Here is a 21232-nt window from a genome sequence, read left to right as displayed (position 1 = left end):
AGCTGCTCTCTGTTCCCCGGATTCTGCTTGTTTAACACACTTTGTATAAAGACATGAATACATACTTGGTTTTAAAATCTCTTTATTTACACCCGACTAAACACTTGTGTCTCAGACTGGCCAAATAAGAACCTCAACAAACTGTTGACTTTCAACTGAATTGGCATACATGGTGGCGGCTAGTGATGGATGCTTTCAAAATACTGTTTTGAGAGCTTTGAATCCTTTGTTTCAAACAATTTGTTTCAGACCAGTGATTTTGAGCATGTATAAAACTGCTAAAGTCATGTGATTTCAGTCAACTGAAACATAAACTGAATGTAAATTGCATTCAAATGTTGCAGTCAGAGGTAGTATTATTAGTTGTGGTATTTGTGTAATGCTGCTACTTATTTTCTTTTATTTATCATGTTATGCAACTTCTGAAAAATAGGGATACCCATGTGTATAAATTCTCAGCCAGTTAGTCTGGGACTGCTGAGTGGAGTAGCTGTTGATATCCATTGTTTTTGTTTATTATTATAAATATTGAAGTTGGGTTTCTTCTCTTTTTCTTATTTTAAACTCTTTTTTTGTTTATGTTTTTGCACAAGGGGGCACATGTCTTGGGACAGAACAAAATGTAATTTAATCCTTCATTTTTTTGATGATTTTTAAACTGTTGAGTTGATCCTCCATCAGTATTAAAAACACTTCTGCGGCAGTGTTACCTTTTTCTTGTAATTTAATGTCAAGGTAATTTAATACAAAATATAAATGTACATTCAATAAAAAAATTTAATGTTAAAATATAAAAAAATTATAAATAAATCACAGTCTGTGAAAATGGTCCATTGAATTAATGATGCATTGACGTTGAGCTTGTAGCTTAGTAAGTGAGTCATGACCTACATGTAAATAAGTAGCCATGCTGATGAATGAGTTCAGTGAGTTCATTCAGTAAAGGATTTGTCAGACTTATACTGATTTAAACTGGATATTCCTGAGTTTCAATTTTATAAAACATGTATTTTTCTTATTTCTGATGTTACATAAATGCACCAGCATGCTCACACTTTGCACATCCAACTTACAGTATTTCCACTCTGCAAGCCATAGTTGAAAATATTGTTTTTCTGCATGGCATAATTAATAACTTATGCTAATCGATTTTCCGGATTGATTTATTAACAGGTCAGCCTGCTGCACAGCTGCAGGAACAGTCTGTGGGGGCAGAGTCTACTTCTCTGACTTTGGTCGGTCTTAAGTCAGACACAGAATATGTGATCAACTTGTACCCACTGTATCCCCGTAACAGTGCCTCACCAGCTACCCTGACTGCTCGCACATGTAAGTCCTCAAATACTACCGTTCAAAAGTTTGGGGTCAGGAAGAAGAAATTAATACATTTATTCACCAAAGATGCATTAAATTGATCAAAAGTGACAGACATTCATAATGCTAAAAAACATATTTCAAGTAAATGCTGTTGTTTCCACAAAATATATTTATTGACACTAATCATGTGACACTGAGGACTGGAGTAATTGCTGCTGAAAATTCAGCTTGAATTTAGAAATAATATTTCACAATGTTACTGTATTTTAGATCAAATAAATGGTGATTATTAGAGACTACTTTCAAAAATATTAAATCTTACCAACCCTATACTTTTGAAAGGTAGTGTATATGAAAACAAACAGACACAATCTCACACTTTTCTCCTCTTGCTTCACTAAAGTGTTCATGCTAATATATCAAGCTCTGTCTGTGTATGCACCTGCATTTGCAGTGCGTTTAGAGGGAGTGCAGCAGCTTTCCGTTGACACTATCTCAAGCAACAGTGTTCGAGTCCGCTGGACAGAAGTGGCGGGGGCCAGGGGATATAGAGTTGTTTGGGGCCCTTTCACAGGTCAGCACATTTTTGAAGAGGTTTTGTTTAATAAAATGCTTCCTACAAGGTAATAAAGTGATGAATCATCCAATGATGTCTATGAGTGCTTTAGGTCAGGTATGATTTCACATTGGGTTTTTATCAGATTCCTGTTTTCTGCAGTCTTTTTGTATATGTCTCTTTCAGGAAGTGATGTGGAGACCGTAGAACTGGGAGGTGATAGTGAATCTCACACTCTGGGAAATCTGAGACCAGACACAGAGTACATTGTTACAGTCATCGCTCTGTACAATGGAGAAGCTGAAGGACCAGCAGCCACTGCACGTTTTAAGATAGGTATACAGATATATATGCAGACACATCTACAGTAAATGGTACATCAGGACAGAGAAAATTTTAACATTTTTTTAAAAGGGATGCACTGATTTGGAAATGATTTCTGCAAGAAATAGTTTTTAGGCAATATTTCTAAAATAAACCACTAAATAAAATAAATAATCTAAATACTCTTCTTCTCTTTCAGATGCCCAACTAGTAGAGCATTCATTTGGAGAATTGTTTATTTAGTAGACCGTGCGCAGATGGTCTTTACTTAAGAAGAGTGCAGAGAGAAAATTTAAGACAGCATAAGAGGAAACAAGATGTGTCTTTTTTCCATCTTGCGCACATTTATCATACACAGACAGTGAGGTGTTTGCTTTCAATTTTGCCATTGACTCACTGTCTGCTAGATCAGAACAGAAGAACTGTTTTTGTCTTATGACTCACAGACTGCTGCAGTCGAACGCGTGAGGGTGTCTGTATATGCGCATACATGTTAGAGCGAGAGACTAAGAGAAAGGAGGCAGAAACTCAGAAAAATATAACAGGACATAAAGTTCAGAAAGATGGCAGTCATTGTTTTAATATTTTACGTTACAGGAGGGGAGATAAAGCTAAAAGATGTTTAATGCATTTGGCTTTCAGAGCGCTCAGAGCAACAGGTCCTGAGAGCCACGACTACGGGACCCACCAGCATCAGATTAAACTGGAACCTCATACAGGCCGCCAGAGGCTACCGACTGGAATGGAAAGCCGGAGAGAGTATGAAAATGTTCCTAAAGCACACAAACACATCGTAAAAATTGCCAGGATTGTAAAAATGGAACAGTGAATTCTTACAATACAACGCTGCATTCAGATTATTTTCTGCCATAACAGCAGTTGCAATGTTACATGGAAAAAAAATATCAGATTAGCCTGAACAGTTAAGGGGGTGTTTGCGATACAATTTTATCTAATATGAATAATCTGCAAACATAAAATTAATTTTACATGAATAATGAACTGAAACATAAACTTTGTAGACTACAAAACAAAATTAAAAGTGACTACGGCAACAAGAAAAAGTAAACTAGCAAACTATGTACAGTATGACTGTAGAACAATTGTTGTATAATACTTTTTTTATGATCTTTATGTGATCCTGCTGACCGTAGGAGGCAGAGTTCAGAAGCAAGAGTTCCCAAAAAGCACCACCAACTATGAGCTCAGAAGTCTACAGCCAAACACAGAGTACATCATAACTCTATACACACTCTACGAGGGGCGAGAAGAAGCTACTTTCTTTTCAACCAAACCAACAGGTCAGAAAAGTTATTTGATGGATTACAATATGATAGTGTTTTAAAGACCAATATTGCAGTTAAAAAGACACTGGGAAGACAAGTAGTGAAAGATTTTAATTTTAATGCAGCTTTTTCATTTCATTACTCAAGGTATTATTATAGTATTTTTTAAAATTGGCAATTGGACAATTTCTGGGTGGTTTTTATAGTCCCAAAGTAGTGCTTGAGCTGCATTAAAAAAGTTTGTGAAAACCTGAAGGTCAATGTTTTTATTCTGTCTTGCATACCTTTCATGTAATATGTTGACGCATGAGTTGTGTTTAGCAGAGCAGCAAGTTGGTCCTGTCACGAACCTGAGGGTGGTGGATTCACTCGGAAACACTATTCGATTAGGATGGACAGGAGTCTCTGGGGCAACACAATACAGCATCCTCATTCTTAATACAGAATGTGAGAATATTATTTTCTTTAAATATAAATACAGTATGACAGTATATCATTAAAGTGTTGTTTTGGGATATATGTGGCCCTGGTCCACAAAACCAGTCATAAGGATCAGTTTTTTTAAATTGAATAAATGAATAAATAAGCTTTCTATTGATGTATGGTTTGTTAGGATAGGATAATATTTGGCCGAGAAACAACTATTTGAATATCTGGAGTCTGAGGGTGCAAAAAATCTAAATACTGAGAAAATCGCCTTTAAAGTTGTCCAAATTAAGTTCTTAGCAATTCATATTACTAATCAAAAAAAGTTTTGATATATGTATGGTAGGAAATGTATAAAATATCTTCATGGAACATGATCTTTACTTAATATCCTAATGATTTTTGGCATTAAAAAAATTAATAATTTTGCCCCGTATTGTTGGCTATTGATACAAATATACCTGTGCTACTTATGACTGGTTTTGTGGTCCAGGGTCACATATATACATTCATGTGATTTTCATTCATAAGATGTCCCGCTATAATGAATGTTTGAATTGGTTTGCCCATCTTTTACAGCAAATGCAGAGGTGAACAGAAGAGTTCCTGGGAATCAGACCACCTTTGACTTACGGGATCTTGAAGATGGTGTGCGCTATGCTGTCAGTGTAAATGCACTAATTGGATCCAATGAGGGGGAACCAGGAACAGTGTACATTGTAACAGGTGTGTGCATGCATACTTTTTCTGATGTGCAAGTGAGGTTGTGTTTTTAAATTGTCAGTTATATCAGGTGCCTGAATGTTAAACAGAACCGCCACTGAAGGTGACCAACTTGCGGATAGTTGGGAGCAACAGTCGACGAGTCAGGATTGCATGGACTGGTGTTTCTGGGGCAACAGGCTACCGAGTTACCTGGAGACAAAGCAATGGTATGTAGATGTGTTTATGCAATGATTTGGGTTTCCTTTCTTTTTTTAATTGATATCACAAAACTTACGTTGGTTTTAATCTGTCAGCTGCTCACTCTTTCTGTTTTAGCTGCAGAGCAATCCCGTGTCCTAGGGGGCGATGTCACTACCTACACTATAGACGGGCTGCAGCCAGATGATTCTGTTGTTGTGGGTGTTGCCCCAGTGATTAATGGGCGACCTGGAGAAGTGGTCTCTGTGTCTACAAGAACCAGTGGTTCTACTGGAATTGTTACAGGGCTAAGAGTCGTTGAAGTAACATCTGCAAGGATAGTAATAAACTGGACTCCTGTGACTAGAGCAACAGGCTATAAAATAATCTGGCGGCGAAGTGATGGTATGGACAACATTACCTTGAGTGCAATAAATTTATGCTAATATGGACATGGACATTTTTTTTTTTCTTTTTACATTGTAGGAGTGGAAGACTCTGGGATTGTACCTGCTGATGTGGCTTCCTATGCCATTGATAGACTCCAGGAAGGTGCAGCCTACCAAATATTAGTCTCAGCTCTTTTTAATTCACGGGAAGGACCTTCTGCCACTGTGCCTGCAAGGACAGGTAGTTGTTGTCTTTTTGCATTTTGATATATTCAGTTAACCATATGCATGGACCTTTAAATGCAATTAATTTTTTTTTGTGATATTACAGTGTTTATTATAAAGTAATTATCTGTGAATTTTTTTTAATTCCTCATCAAAAACATTAACTTCCCCTCCGCCTTACAATGACATTACTTCACAGATGATTTGCACTGGCATAAGAGCTGGACCCACCCCTCTAGCAAACTATCAATCACATGAGATCGCAGCAATTAGCAAATGAGAATGATCCTACTATAATCAATATACGATGGACAAAATCAACTCCCACCATACTTTGTTTTTCTTTCAAGAAGGTGTTTTGCTTGGATGTATGTCCCTAGATAAAAATAAATATACTGAAATGTATTTGAAATGCATTTATTTTATGCTAAGTATACTACATATACTACATTTACATATTTATGCACTTAATAAAAATACCCTGGATTTGTACTTTTGGTATACTAAACTGGTATACTATAAAGCCTTCTAAATTGGAACAACTGATTTTGTACTTAAAGCACTTTAATAGCGGAAGTAGTGCTGAAGTCCAACCAAAGATTCACAGAAGTATATTTGATTGTGCTAAAGTGGAACTATTGCAAGTATGCTTTAGGTACACTTTAAATATCTTGCATTTAAAGACCGATATTATTCAAAGATCATACAATCCTCACGAATAGTGGCATTAAAACACATTTTAGGCTAATATTAAGAAATATGCATTGTGAACAAGTAGTACTCCAAAGGAAGATGAATTATAATTTTGCATCAGTAAGTCTCAAGCGATATGTCAGTAAATATTTTTACTATTTTGAACTATACTTAGTATGAAATAAATGTATTTTAAATATATTACTTTTTACTAGGGGTCACTACAAGGAAGAAAAGAAGATTGCAATTTCAGTTTCATGCTGACTTTAAAGATTAGTCATTTCTGAGCTTTCAGCAGTAAGCACGGTTTAATCTCAATGTATTCTTTTAGCCTGAATGGCTGACTCTATCCTGATTCTATGCTTTAGATCAGGCCATAGTGGGTCGCGTCACTAATTTACAGGTGGTGGAGGCCCAAGGGGAGGTTGTTCGAGTGAGCTGGGTTGGAGTTCAAAATGCGACTTCATACAGAGTACTCTGGAAAAGGACTGACGGTGAGATCGTAGTGATTTTATAGTAAATCCTCATGTAGCTGAATGTAAGTGCCATATCCTATAAAAATACTGATATCTCAATTTTATTATTTGTCTTATTGAGAATCTAAAAATGCAAAGGTTTGTGACCTCCAGGGGCCACAGCTCATAAATTATGTATATGATAGAAAACAAAGCCTCAGCCATCATATAAAAATAAAACCATGAGTCCGATTGTAGGTGGAGAGGAGCGGAGTCAGCTGGTTGGTGGTAACGTGACCTCAGTGGATCTGAGGCAGTTGGATGAAGGGGCACAATATGAAGTGAAGGTTCTGGCTCTAGTTCGGAACAGAGAAGGCCCACCTGTCTCCGTCAGAGTCACTACGGGTGAGTCTTGTTTGTCTGTGATGTTTGTTTGTTTCTCGGTTTCAAGTCATATTTACTTATATGGAGAAGTCATTAATCTGTCATTAATGTTCTCTAGGGTTGGGTTTACAATATCGATTTCTCATTTTATTTAGATACATTTCTAGTCAACAGAATGAATATTTACACAGTGCACACAATATAGACATGAACACATATTATTGTTTGTGTGTTATTTGATTATATTTTATTTTGGCTTGGCTGAAGATCAGATCAAATATACCAGAGATGTTTCCTTACAATCATGTATTGATATCACTGTTTGTTGTACAGGGGGCCAGAGAGGGACAAGAGTAGAGGGTTTGCGTCTTTTGGACTCGACCCCAGGGGGGCTCCGTATAACCTGGAGAGCAGTGAGTGGAGCCAGCTCATATCGAATCTACTGGAGGTCCTCACAAGGTAGTTATACAGGCACACATGTACCCACACACACAAACCAGACTCAACTAACTTTATGTTGTTATATGCTTGCTTTGACTAGGTGAACTTGAATCAAGTCGTCTGATTAGTGGCGATGCAACTTCATACACCCTCGATGGACTTCGTCCTGGTCTGAGCTACACTGTAAGATTGTCTGCTGTGGTGGACGGTCAAGAAACTGAAGCTACCACCATCAGAGCAACCACTGGTACACACGCCAGATTGTATCTCACATTTTATCTCTGTCTTTCTCCAGACTCTTTTATTCAGTATTTCTCTTTCTGTTTTTTTAGATGCCCTGCCACCTGTGACTGGTTTGAGTGTGACAGACAGTACTGAGAATTCAGTCCTTTTAGGCTGGTCACCAGTAACAGGAGCCACAGGATATATTTTACGCTGGACAGACGTAGAAGGTGATTAATCTGAAAGTTTAGGAATTGGTAGTGTGTGGTTTAAGGATCAGAAGCACAATTGTGGTTGAATGCACTTATTTAGTGTGTTTTATACTCTCTTTCTTCAGACACAGGAACGGGTCAGTCTGAAACGCTGCCCGGGACAGCCACTTCTTACCGTGTGACAGGTCTACGACTGGGCCGTCGGTACCGTTTCACCCTGCAGACCACCTTCCAAAACCAGGTTGGACCTGAGACCAGCGTGGAGGAACGCACAGGTTATACAGTTTCTGTTTCTTTCTCTTCCAACTATAGACAAATTGAAATACATTTTTTAATATTTGATCTGTCCAAATTAAACAATTTAAATGAACACTTAATTAACTGATTGTTAAAGATAATGGCATAAAACACATGTTAGGACTCCAGATGACCTGTGCATGCAGTCTACTTTTTAAGTATAATTGAAATAAAATATACTATATTATTGGTATTTTAACTAATGAAAGTACTTGTTTTAGTGTTTAATTTATGGCTGTCAAGTGATAACTTTTTATATATAATTAATTACATGATATGCTAAGTAATTAATCACATGTCAATTTTGGCTGAACCCCCCCCCACATAGATAATTATTATTATAATTTTATTTTTTTATGAGAACAGTATTGAATGAATTAATATTAAAATGAAATTATTAGTGCTGGGCAATGATTTATCGTGATTGCATCCAAAAAAAAAATTGGTGTACATAATATATGTGTGTGTACTGTATAATATTTAACATGTATATATGAATACACACACATGCATGTATGTATTTAAGAAAAATATGTTTATGTATTAAATATATGTATATATTATATAAATTATTTGAATATAAATATGTACATGTAAATGCATGTAAATATCTTCAAAATGTATAGAGTATGTGTTTGCCTTTATATATACATAATAAATATAAACAGTACACACATATATTACATAAACAAAAACTTTTATTTTGGATGCGATTAATCATGATTAATTGTTGCCCAGCACTAGAAATTATATTTAAAAAAAATGAATGATATTCTAAATATGAAAATAAAATCGCCAGTAGGTCTTGAGTGAGTCATTCATAAAACCATTGCTAAATATAAAAATCTAAAATTACTAAATATAATGTAGAATCTTTAATTTTCTGTAAAGCTGATTTGCATCGTGAAAAGTATTATACAAATAAACTTTACTGAAATTGTTAAAATGGCTGATTGGTTCAGAAATGGCTCACTAGATTTATTCAAAAACGTTTTATTCAGTATTTATTAGTAATGAAACAATGCTGCGTTGCTCAGAATGGCACAACAGTTCTGCTATGTCTTTGTTTCAAACTATTTTCGTTTGCGAAATTGAGCAAAACCATATTGACCATATCATGGCCAAAATGTGATACAATATTAACTTCTTGTTTATTGAACTATTGTATTAAATTAATATCACATTTGCAATAATGCAGAATGTGGAAAATTTGTTTGTGTGGTTGTGTGGTATTGATAAACAGCATCATATGACAAATTTAAGACAAAAACAATGCTAAACAATTATATTTTTGCCATCATATCTTGAATTTTAGGAACATACTATATAACTGTGTTCTTATAGGCTACATTACAGTCAGTTGTTGTCCTGCTTCATGTTCATCAGCAACTGCATTCAGTCTAATATGGCATACAGATCTGGGCCGGGGTGGGAGATAATAATTTTAAAGTTATATTTTTTCCAAAATTAATCACATCAAATTGACAAATTAAATAGACTGTTTAGCTAAGTTTAAATGCATTTGTGTTTAGCATAAACGTAACAGATTTAAAGTGAAGTGACGTGTGGTGACCCATACTCGGAATTTGTGCTCTGCATTTAACCCATCCAAGTGCACACACACAGCAGTGAACACACACACACCTGGAGCAGTGGGCAGCCATATTGCTGCGGCTCCCGGGGAGCAGTTGGGGGTTCGGTGCCTTGCTCAAGGGTCTCACCTCAGTTGTGGTATTGAAAGTGGAGAGAGCACTGGTTATTCACTCCCCCACCGACAATTCCTGCCGGACCTGAGACTCGAACCTGCAACCTTCGGGTTACAAGTCCAAAACCTTTTGTGTGAATTATTTCATGCAGTACTTTTGACTTTGAAGTTAAGGCAAATTATGGCTTGCAATGTGAGTACAGAGAATAACATACCATTACACTGATCAGTCACAGGGAGATTTTTCTCTCACTACATGCTCTCACTGCTAGCAATTATAGTACTTGATGTCATTTTGTACTTTCACACTATCACTGTGCAATGAATGTAATTTTCATTTATAGAGAAATGTTCCCATAGATGAATTGCACCATCTTTATTTTTAAGTTAAGTGTTCATGTCTGTGAAGCTGATATGAATAAATGTTTGCATAAATTAATAAATGATTTTCAACATTGTTCTACTTACTCTCTGCTGTATTCCTCTCTTAATATGTTTAATAAATCCATGTTTTAGTGTGTGTGGGTGGGCGTTTGGACGTTGTCTTCCTTGTCCCTGCATCTCGTGATCGCTCTGGCCTGGTGGAACCTGTGTTGTCTCTGCTCGCCAGTTCTGCTGGATCCTTTACCTCCATCGGACCCAGAGACTCCCAGGTGCAGTTCTTTTGGTACTATCTTTATGTGGTGTTCCAATTAAAAAATAAAAACATTTTATGGCTCCAAAAAACATTGCCGTGAGAGGGCCCTCTTCTGACAGAGTGCATGAGTCACTGATCTGGTCAGTGTGAATGAAGTGCTTGTAATACCTGTTTACTCCAGATGGGGATGGTGATGTACAGTGAAGATCCAAAAGTGCGCTTCCTCCTCAATCGTCATAGCAACAGTGAGACCCTTCTGCAGGATATTTTGACCACCCCATTCAATGACAGACCAGGAAATAATATAGGTGTGTTTGTGTTTTTTGTTTTTTTCATTTAATTTTTTTATTTTATTTTGTGTACCATTATATGTACATCAAGCTGACACAAACATGTCCAGGTCATGATTCAACCCAAAATCATTTGAAGGATAAAAATGAGGAATTATGTATTACATAGTGTATATATTGCGTAAAGAAAATGAAGATGATTTCTAGTACCCTTACGGACCTACTTACTGTAGTGCAATAATTTCTTAATATTAAATCCACCCAAAATTAAAAGCGGTACAATAAAATACGTATGGTTTAAATTTACAATTTAATTGGTTACAATTTATACATATATTTAAGCTTTATTTGCAAGCATGTACTGTACATATTTGACATTATTATGTGAATGTGAGTGTGCTGATATTTTCTGCTTTTATGTGTAGGCCAGGCAATGACATACGCACGTCAGTTTTTGCTGAGCGCACCAGCAGGTCGGAGGTATAGTGTTCCCGGGGTGGTTGTTATTATCGCTGACGAGAAGTCAACCGATGATCTTAGCCAGCCCGCTGCTGCTGTTAGAGCCGATGGTAAGCTACACAAAATCAGCCCCAGCTCATTAATGTACACACAAACAGAGCAAACCATCCCGGCTGCTTTGTCCCATGTCCATAAGAGTGAGTTAGCGCTGTAATTACGCTGTCCCTTAGGTGTGACAGTGTTGGCGGTAGGAATTGGACGTGCTGACTCTAGAGAGCTGCGTTCGGCAGTGACGGATGGCAGCACTCAGAATCTGCTCTATGCTCAAGACGCAAATCAGCTCAATGGTCTCCACCCCGACCTGGCAGACCTCCTCTGTGGCCTTGCACGCGGGACTAGTGTCACGGTCAGATAAAATCCATCCGTCTAGCTGTCATAAAAGTAGTGTCATCATTTGTTTTATTATGACGCTTGCTTGGCCTGTCAAACCTTATTGATAGTCTTTATTGATAAGAAGAGAAGACTAGGTGCAGTAAAGACTGACTTTGATTTATTGTTTCCTTTTAGCCAGGGCCTTGTACCATACAGTGTCCACAGGTAAGTGCGTACTGAAAAGACTGACATATACTGTACAGAAACACCAAGATATAATTACATATTTGTGTTTACATTTGTACATCTACATGCACCTCACAAGAGATTGACCTTTGTCTTTGTTGCAGGGTACTAAAGGGGAACCGGGTCAAAAGGTATAATTGTTGTTGCATATAATAACTCCACGTTGGCTTGGAAATTTTTATGCATCTTGTCTTTTGTATGTATATAGGGTGAGAGGGGCAGAGATGGAGTGGATGGAAGAAAAGGCGAGCCTGTAAGTTAATCTGCATGCACATTTAGCTCTGTTGTTCATCTACACTGTGGGATTCATTAATTATTGCTTAAAAATGTTGTCTTTTTATATCTTCAAGTAAATGTCTGTCTGATTGTGTTTGTGTGTGTGTGTGTGTGTGTGTGTGTGTTTTTAAATAGGGTCGTGATGGTTTACCCGGTCGTGAGGGCCCCAGAGGACCGGAGGGGCCACCAGGTCAACCAGGCAGCGGTCTGGGAGTGAGAGGAGAAAAAGGCGAGAGAGTAAGTCGCACTTAAATGTGAATACACACATATGCACACAAGTATTGATATGCTCTCTTCTTCTCCATTTGTTTCCCTTCGTTTTTTTTAGGGTTTCCCAGGATTGGATGGCAGTCCAGGTGTTCCAGGTCGTTCTGGTGCAGTTGGATTACCAGTAAGAATGAAATCATGAGTAATTTTATTAAATGGTACTGCTAAAACAGGTATTTGTGGGTATACTGTATGCACATTAGATTAGATTAGATTAGATTCAACTTTATTGTCATTTATGCAGAGTACAAGTACAGAGCTAATGAAATGCAGTTAGCATCTAACCAGAAGTGCAAGAATATAGTGTTTTATATACATATAAGTGCAGAGTAAATGAAGTAAATGATTTACAGAATGTACAGTGGAATTGCTATATACAGTATTGAGCAGAGTATATACAGAATATAAATAGGAATGCAATGTAGGGATTGTATGTACATTATGAACAGAGCAATGTGGGATTATATATACATATTATGAACAGCAGAAACGTGAGAACAGTGGTAATAAATAAATAAATACAGCTGGATGAGTGTGTGCAAGTATTGATAGAACAATGTATTCTATGCAAAATAACAGTAGTGCAATATTATAGAAATAGTTTACTGGGCTTTGTACAGTAACAACTTTAGACAGTTTATATTGTAATAACTTTGACAATGTGCAGTCTGTGCAAAATATGAATAGTGCAAATGCATGTGTGTAAAGTACTGTGACCAGTGCAGTAATAAGCAGGTGCAGGAGTTAGATTAGTGGTGTGGCGTTCAGAAGTGTCACAGCCTCGGGGAAGAAGCTCTTCCTGAGCCTACTAGTGCGAGAGCGTAGGCACCTGTAACGCCTGCCGGATGGAAGGAGGGTGAAAAGTCCATGGTTAGGGTGAGAGGCATCCTTGATGATGTTTCTTGCCCTGCCCAGACAGCGCTTATGATAAATGTTCTCAATGGAAGTTAACTGGGTGCCGGTGATCCGTTGAGCAGTTTTCACCACCCGCTGGAGTGCTTTGCGGTCAGATGCGGAGCAATTGCTGTACCATACTGAGATGCAGTTCGTGAGTATGCTCTCAATGGTACAGCGGTAGAATTCCACAAGGATCCTGGGATTCAGGTGAACTTTCTTAAGGCTCCTTAAGAAGTAAAGGCGCTGCTGTGCCTTTTTGACCAGAGTGGAGGTGTTATGGGACCAGGTGAGGTCATCAGAGATGTGGATGCCAAGGAACTTGAAACTCGACACACGCTCCACTACAGCTCCGTTGATGTAGATGGGTGTGTGTGCATGACTCCTAGTCCGCCTGAAGTCCACAATGATCTCCTTTGTCTTCTGGGTGTTTAGTTCTAGATTGTTGGAGGCACACCACACAGCCAGGTGCTGCACCTCATCCCTGTAGGCTGATTCATCGTCATCCTTGATCAGACCTACCACCGTGGTGTCATCTGCAAATTTGATTATGGTGTTGGAGCTATAAACAGGAACACAGTCATGGGTGAAGAGGGAGTACAGGAGAGGGCTCAGTACGCAGCCCTGTGGCACGCCGGTGTTCAGGATGATGATGGAGGAGGAGAGGTTATCTAACTTAACAGACTGAGGTCTGTTAGTCAGAAAATCTAGAATCCAATTGCAGATGGGTGTGCTGATTCCAAGCTGGCTGAGCTTGGAGATCAGCTTGGAGGGGATTACAGTATTGAATGCAGAACTGAAATCTATGAACAGCATTCTCACATGTGTGTTTTGACTGTCCAGGTGGGTGAGGGGAGAGTGAAGTGCTGTTGAGATGGCGTCCTCTGTTGACCTATTGTGGCGATAGGCAAATTGGAATGGGTCTAGTGTAGCAGGGAGACAGGATTTTAAGTGGGATGCAACCAGTTTCTCAAAACACTTGGCAATGATGGGGGTGAGTGCAACAGGACGGAAGTCGTTAGGGACCGAGGCAGTGGAGTGTTTCGGTACTGGTACGATGGTGGAGGTTTTGAAGATAGAATATACTTCATCCATATACATAGCATAATAATTAGGTCTGGATGCATGCTAAAAACTCTTAATCTCTTTATTTATCTCTTAATTTAATCCTCTTTAGTGCAGTGCCACTTAAAATATTAAAGCTAAAAATATCTCATGAATTGATTTATAACATGGGTTAATTATCTGATGTTATTTTGTTGTTTTAGGGCATTCAGGGATTACCAGGTGTTACAGGAGACCCTGTGAGTACTCATTAACATACTGTACATGTGTAGACACAAACATACACAAACACCTATTAAATGTTTTGTCTGTTTTGTTTTACAGGGAGAACTAGGCATTTCAGGCCCTCAGGGATTAAAGGGAGAGAAAGGTGAAAGGGTAAGGGTGATATTAAAATTAATCTCTAACTGCTCTACTCTACCCCTAGATTTAGAATTTTATTTATTCAGTTATTTGCAGCAAGAACTTCAATTATTTGGTTCAAGAAATGATTACTAATCATTACTACAGGGGGAATCTGGATCTGCTCTTGGAGGAGGTTTACCGGGCCGTAAAGGAGAGCCAGGAATCCCAGGGATCCCTGTAAGAAACACAAGAAAATCACTCTCACCAGCACAATGACATGAAAGAATCATATACATGCACAGTACATGTACTTCATGTCATAAAGTAAACAACAGGGTTATTGCATTGACCATTTTATGTATTTCTTTACTTTTAGGGCACTCCTGGTCGTCCAGGTGTGGATGGGGTGAAGGGAGAGCCAGGTGCACGAGGTCTGTCTGGACAGGATGGTCGCCCTGGGTTGCCAGGCACTGCTGGACTTTCTATTAAGGTCAAGATCCATTGTCTTTTCTGCTAAAGGTATCTCTGAATGTGCAGTATGTATGCCCCTGTCCCTGGCCCTGTTTGACTGATGGGTAGTTTGCTCTGAACTCGTACCAGTGTGGACTTTGTAAAAGGGCATATTGAGGGCCACGTTGAAGAACACAACACTTATGTATATATGTATTATATATGTATTCATAAGCGCACCTTTTTTTAGGCATTATATGAGGTTAGAAGTAAAAATAAAAATGATCGATCTACAGTAAAACATCTGCACAGCAGTTAAATGAACCAAATATCTATCAGAGTACACAGAGATAATCTCAATGCCATGTTTGTTTTCTTATTTTAACCCAGCTATGAAAAATGTGAACGTGGCATTTTTATCTAGATCAATATTGTTGTGCAATATTATTCATTGTTTTCACTGTTTGAAGTTTCACGTGTGCCTTCAGCCAATCATGTACCTGTCTGTTTTTGTGTTTCATTTAATTTTCCTGCAGGGTGAAAAAGGCAGCTATGGTGAGAGGGTGAGTTGATATAAATTCTTCTTCAAAAGAAGCCAGGGAAGACTTCTCCCAAAAAAAAAAAAGAGAGAGAGAAAATAATTGCTAGTACAACAATAAAACAGAACAAATATGATAAAAGAAGACATCAAACTACTATATTTTAATGAAATCAATTACTTTAGATGTTACCATATGAAGCACATTTTTTGTCTATTTGTCAGCATATGTTAGTAAACATGCAGAAATATTGTATTGCTTGCATGTTGATAGTCCCAAGTGTAAGGTACATGGTCTTTCTATATACCTTTAACCCAGAATCCATGTAATCAGATGGAACATAAATTTACACTGGTAAAAAAGAAGTCCACCACACACCACTGATGTAAATGAAATGATTCTTTTATGCATTTCTAGGGAATTTAAAAGCAATAATCCATTTTTTCTTGATGTGGAGAAGCAAGTACTCTAACATTTCATTAAAACGTCCCATGTTGTTTAAAGATTCAGCAAGGACAAAGTAATCTAATGCACCACGAGAACTCTCTGATGGCTTACTAATACAACATGTAAAGACAATCAGTCACATTTCTTGAACGTAAATGTGTTCTTCTGTCTTTTTCTGATTAACAGGGTCCTCCCGGAGTGGGTAGTGGGGTAGCTGCTAAAGGAGATGCCGGTGAACCTGTGAGTGTTTCCATTTTTCATGACAATGTGGCAGTGTAAATGGACGTTAATGTGTTTCTGTGTGAGTGCTGCTGTAATGTGTTTAGTGTTTAATGTGTTTTTGTTTTGTTTTTTTTAATCACATGCACCGAATGGTATTTGTGTGTATTTTTAGGGAAGTCCTGGACCGCCTGGTCCTCAGGGCCCACGAGGACTGACTGGACAAAGAGGATCCAAAGGAGAATCTGTATGCTTTTTTCTGCCATTATTTTTTTACATTGCTTGTAAGCTTTTTTTGTTTGTTTGTGTTTTGTAAAATGTGTGCATTGCTTGTCCATGAATGTATTTTCTTGACCAGGCCTGTTTGTGTGATTGTGTTGCAGGGTGAGAGTATTGAGGGTAAACCAGGCCCCCAAGGAAACGCCGGAGACCCTGGTGATCGGGTATGAAATGCTTTCACTAATATATTTCATGCTTGCTCTAACATTCCTCCTCATTTTTCTTTCATTCGTGGATTTTTTGTTTCAGGGTCCCCGAGGACCTCCTGGTGAAATTGGAAGTAAGGTAAAGAACAGAAGTCAGTGCATGACTTTATTGTGGCTTGTGTCATCAAGGTACAATGAACACACTTTCTGAATGCATAATCTATGAATCAGTTGATGAAGTTTTGCTGTGTATTGTTTTTTCAGGGTGATCGAGGACAGACTGGACCATCTGGTTCAGATGGAACCAAGGTGACTATTTGTCTATGCATGATTTGAAGCATCTCTGTATAAATGTTTCTAGATTTGTACTATATCCCTCGTGCTATTTAGTGTTCCCCAGGCTTATTTTGAAGCATTTTAAGGTGTGACAAGTTGGTTAAGCAATTTTTAACAATGATTGTACAGAAATGTAGCTATTTAAATGAGTCTGATTTCGTTTTGATATTATCCTTTGTATAATTTTGATGTTTTTTAGGGAGACAGAGGCCTTCCAGGTCCAGCAGGAGACAAGGTGTGCCCTTAAGATACATAAAACATTGATGTATATTCTTATTAGAGAGCTGTGGGTTACTCTGTGCTTGTTTGTGTCTGTTTTTGTTTGTATGCTAGGGAGATAAAGGTTCAGCAGGCCCCTCTGGACCTCAAGGACTGAGGGTGAGTGGCTGCACAAGCCATGTGAAAATGCATGCATCCACGATTGTACATGCATGTTGTAAATTATTTATATGTGCCTTCAGGGATTTCCGGGCAGCAATGGCCTTCTTGGAGAAAAGGTAAGTTAAGATTTCAGCATTATTCTCAGATATCTACTTCATTTTATTTTGTACTTGTACTGTAATTTCATTTATTTATTTATTTGTCTCTGTCTGCTTTAAGGGTGCTGACGGTGAAAAAGGGCAACCAGGAAGCTGTGTAAGACCATATTATTAATGTTTTCAAATTCATATGAACATTTCATTCATTTGTAATGGTCCTCTTGACATTTTTCACTCTTTTTTTAGGACTGTCAAGGTTCATTTGGGAAGAAAGCAGAGCGGGTATGACTTTTGGGAACAATGCAGAGACTCTGTCTATGTCAGATAACAGTATTTCTGTTTTATTCTTATGTTAAGTCCTTTTTTATATTAACATTCAAATGGTACAAACCCAGTCAAATCTGATTTTTACTGTTGAAGTTCCATTCAAAACTTCAACTATTTTAACTCTTCTTTTTCTTCCTTTAGGGTGAAAGGGGCCTCCCAGGTCCTGAGGGCGGTAAAGGTGATAAAGGAGATGCAGGACAAAAAGGGGAAAGGGTGAGTTTTGAATGAAGGTGTTCATCTGGGAAATGTCTGACTGGATATGATAGTGAGGACATTTCAAAATGGAAATTACACTTACTTTCACATTGAGTTTACTTTATCACACATACTTGTGAAATAAAAGCTTTTTATTATTATTATTATTATTATTAATAAATAATTTTAAAGATTAATTTCAAGGTACTTCTGAAATTGTGAAACCGTATGATTGGAACTTTCTAATATATCCCACAGGGTGCCCCTGGAGCAGGAGAGCCTGGCCAATCTGGACCTAAAGGGGACCAGGGTGATCGGGTTAGTTTGTCTTCATACACTATATATTTGCATTTTCAGATGGAAAAGCCAGAGTTTATAAGGCAGTAGAAGTATAAAGGTAAAGCTTCAGAATCAGCTGCTGTTGTATAAGTCATAATATTTAACATACTGCTTATTTATTTAAACAGGGTCTCACTGGATTGTCTGGAAAACCTGGTGCGAAGGTAAAGTAAAAACTGTCTCTCTCACTCCACTGACTCCAGAGCATATGTTCATGCAAATGACTCAGCATAAGCCTGAATAAGTTGTCATACATTGCACCCTTTTTTTTTCTTTATGCGACTCTAGGGCAGTCAAGGTGACCTGGGGGAGAGAGGGGAGGCAGGAAATTCTGGTCCACAGGGGCCCATGGGCCCCAGAGGGAAGGATGTGAGAGTCTGCACCCATATATACATGAACACAGGACTCTACTAAAAGCTGCTTCTAACAACTTCATCTGCAAATAATGCTCATAAACTAACATTTTTGTTAGGCATAAGAGTGTCACCCTTAACATATCAGGTGTTTTGAAAGTTACTGCTCTTTCGACTTTAGCATGATAATTAATCTGCTTTGGTAATGAGATTAATTCAGTGCTTTTTTTTAACATTTATCTCTTTCTTGTTTTTCTTCTAACATCTTTCTTTCTTACTGAAGTAACAAGTAGTTAAGGTAATCCTTGTCTTCAGATTCTGCTCCACACTTGCTTAAAGCTACTGTATTTGTACATCATTCATGAGTAATTAACATAGCTAAGATAACCATTGTGAGGAAGTCTGACCTGTTATTTTGTTTCTGTAGGGACTAAAAGGAGACAAAGGAGAGGATGGCATTCCAGTGAGTTTTTTTTTTTTTCATCATTCCTGTATTTGTGAGTATGTTTGTGTTTTGTATGTGAAGTTGCTCTATTTCTTTTGTCTCTCAGGGAGAATCAGGGTTGGCGGGTAAACCAGGGGAGAGAGGTCTAAGAGTGAGTACTCAGATTTGTTATCTGATGTTGCGAATTTTTTGTACTATTCCAGCTACATCCTAACAGTGGTGTTTTAATATTCCAGGGACTGCCAGGTCAACCAGGTCAAACTGGGCTAAAAGGAGACACGGGTGATCCAGGGGAAGATGGAAGAAATGTAAGTCATATAGCAACCTAAATGTTTTGCCACAGAATTTTTTTAGAATTTAGTTTTTCTTTAAAAAAAACTGAATGAAAGAAACTAGGAAAGAATTAAATGAAATAAAGTTCATACAAAGTACAACATAAAAGCACAAGGAATATGACTGTCAATAGAACAGATATTACAATAGATTAATAGTGAAACAGTGAAACATTTTGTCAGCAAATATAATTTATTTTTACATCATTTATGTGTAGTTGCAATTAAATTATATATGGTTCCTTGTATATAAGGACCTGCAATCCTAAGAGGTCATCATAATGAAATCTAGGCCCATGACCCCAAAACTAATGTTTTATTGGATAATGAATTTATTGGATAAACAACCATATAGTTAAACACCTTAATATACACCTTATAGTTAACACAGTTAAATAAAACAACACTGCATCAACGCTGCAAGGTGTTTAGGACTATTGGTTTAGATTATTGAGTTATTTTTGTCTAGTCATGTGATCAGTGCTTTGCTCTGTGTAGGGTACCCCAGGTCCCAGCGGACCAAGAGGCCCAAAGGGAGAACAGGTGAAATATCAGAAACTTCTCATTCAACACAAATTCACTCATGTTTGGACCGCCACACAAACACCGAAAGTGTCATCTAACTATTTTTATTATGGGTTATTATAGGGAATACAAGGTCCCCCTGGGCCACCTGGTGATGTGGTATGTTTTAAAGTCATTATCGTCTCACTGTACTTTTTTTCTACACCTCCTGTTTATTTAAACAACCTGTTGATTTTGAAATCTTTTGAATTTGTTCGTTCTGTTAGACATCTGGAGAGAAACAACTGAAAGGTGACAGAGGAGAAAAGGTACAGTAAAATGTTCATAGTGTTTAAATTATGTCTGCCATGCATATTTTGGTTTTGCTATTGTGACACTCTTGTTTTAACACCAGGGAGAGGCAGGTGACCCAGGGGAGCATGGGGCTAGAGGTCAAAAGGGTGAACCAGGAGCTTCAGGCCCGCCAGGACTAAGTGTAAGTCCGTATGGTGATCAGACAGTTTGTGTAATTGGTAGTAATGTGATTTGTATCTTAACCTATTTGTTTTTTAGGGTCCTGAGGGGCTGCGTGGGCTACCAGGAGCCAGAGTAAGAACCTCCTACTGCTTTTGTGCCTTTTAGCTATTTAGACATTTCTTTGATCTGTATGTGTATCTGTTTGTGTCTGTCTCTATGGCATCATACACAATGCAAATGCAGTGATATACTTAATCCCATTCAAACACACAGTTATTTAGCACAGTGGCAACCATATTACGCAGGTGAATTCATTCTAAACATTCAAATAACTAATTTCTCATTAAATCTCCACGGTAGTCCCACACCAGAGGGCTTTTTCATAAAAGAGGCTAAGAAAAGCAGGGATTAAAGTCCAAAACCTGACTTGAAATAACCTAACAAATCAATCGGGACTAAAGCGGTTTCATAAACGACAATTTAAGTCCACGCAATCTGACTAATTCGATCCAGGTTCAATGATCCAGGATAATGTGGCGTGCACGATCCAGCATGGCAAACAGTGAATATTTGTGCTGTTTAATGCATTTGAGACATTGCGTTTTCCTCAGTGCATAACTGACATGTCACAGGTATATTTTTCATCTGTAAATGTTAGAAAGTCATGCAAATCCATTTT

General features: G+C 37.8%; 1 protein-coding gene across 4 annotated transcripts in view; it reads left to right on the top strand.

The window, feature by feature from the left end:
* The window catches only part of LOC306878832 (uncharacterized protein), a 70219-nt gene that overhangs the window by 13503 nt on the left and 35484 nt on the right, over nt 1-21232 (top strand). For 3 of the 4 annotated variants that reach the window (XM_079431389.1, XM_079431391.1, XM_079431388.1), the window contains exons 10-61: nt 1174-1329; nt 1772-1891; nt 2060-2209; nt 2840-2956; nt 3352-3498; nt 3805-3930; nt 4489-4635; nt 4722-4841; nt 4951-5217; nt 5299-5442; nt 6488-6613; nt 6833-6979; nt 7292-7417; nt 7500-7646; nt 7732-7851; nt 7959-8108; nt 10352-10488; nt 10654-10780; nt 11188-11331; nt 11452-11627; nt 11789-11818; nt 11944-11970; nt 12048-12092; nt 12251-12352; nt 12444-12506; nt 14545-14580; nt 14666-14719; nt 14852-14923; nt 15063-15176; nt 15673-15699; nt 16309-16362; nt 16517-16588; nt 16725-16784; nt 16870-16905; nt 17031-17075; nt 17302-17337; nt 17436-17480; nt 17564-17599; nt 17703-17738; nt 17828-17863; nt 18050-18121; nt 18362-18421; nt 18571-18606; nt 18731-18811; nt 19223-19258; nt 19347-19391; nt 19477-19548; nt 20071-20115; nt 20221-20256; nt 20364-20405; nt 20492-20572; nt 20650-20685. In XM_079431389.1, coding sequence (XP_079287515.1) covers nt 1174-1329; nt 1772-1891; nt 2060-2209; nt 2840-2956; nt 3352-3498; nt 3805-3930; nt 4489-4635; nt 4722-4841; nt 4951-5217; nt 5299-5442; nt 6488-6613; nt 6833-6979; nt 7292-7417; nt 7500-7646; nt 7732-7851; nt 7959-8108; nt 10352-10488; nt 10654-10780; nt 11188-11331; nt 11452-11627; nt 11789-11818; nt 11944-11970; nt 12048-12092; nt 12251-12352; nt 12444-12506; nt 14545-14580; nt 14666-14719; nt 14852-14923; nt 15063-15176; nt 15673-15699; nt 16309-16362; nt 16517-16588; nt 16725-16784; nt 16870-16905; nt 17031-17075; nt 17302-17337; nt 17436-17480; nt 17564-17599; nt 17703-17738; nt 17828-17863; nt 18050-18121; nt 18362-18421; nt 18571-18606; nt 18731-18811; nt 19223-19258; nt 19347-19391; nt 19477-19548; nt 20071-20115; nt 20221-20256; nt 20364-20405; nt 20492-20572; nt 20650-20685 — 4562 coding nt within the window. The remainder of the gene's footprint in view (nt 1-1173; nt 1330-1771; nt 1892-2059; nt 2210-2839; nt 2957-3351; nt 3499-3804; nt 3931-4488; nt 4636-4721; nt 4842-4950; nt 5218-5298; nt 5443-6487; nt 6614-6832; nt 6980-7291; nt 7418-7499; nt 7647-7731; nt 7852-7958; nt 8109-10351; nt 10489-10653; nt 10781-11187; nt 11332-11451; nt 11628-11788; nt 11819-11943; nt 11971-12047; nt 12093-12250; nt 12353-12443; nt 12507-14544; nt 14581-14665; nt 14720-14851; nt 14924-15062; nt 15177-15672; nt 15700-16308; nt 16363-16516; nt 16589-16724; nt 16785-16869; nt 16906-17030; nt 17076-17301; nt 17338-17435; nt 17481-17563; nt 17600-17702; nt 17739-17827; nt 17864-18049; nt 18122-18361; nt 18422-18570; nt 18607-18730; nt 18812-19222; nt 19259-19346; nt 19392-19476; nt 19549-20070; nt 20116-20220; nt 20257-20363; nt 20406-20491; nt 20573-20649; nt 20686-21232) is intronic. The other variant, XM_079431390.1, reaches the window with a different exon arrangement.

Source organism: Barbus barbus, assembly GCF_936440315.1.
Source record: "Barbus barbus genome assembly, chromosome: 13".
Lineage (NCBI taxonomy): Eukaryota > Metazoa > Chordata > Actinopteri > Cypriniformes > Cyprinidae > Barbus > Barbus barbus.
Note: the sequence above shows the minus strand (reverse complement) of the source record. Positions and strands in the feature narration are given on the sequence as shown.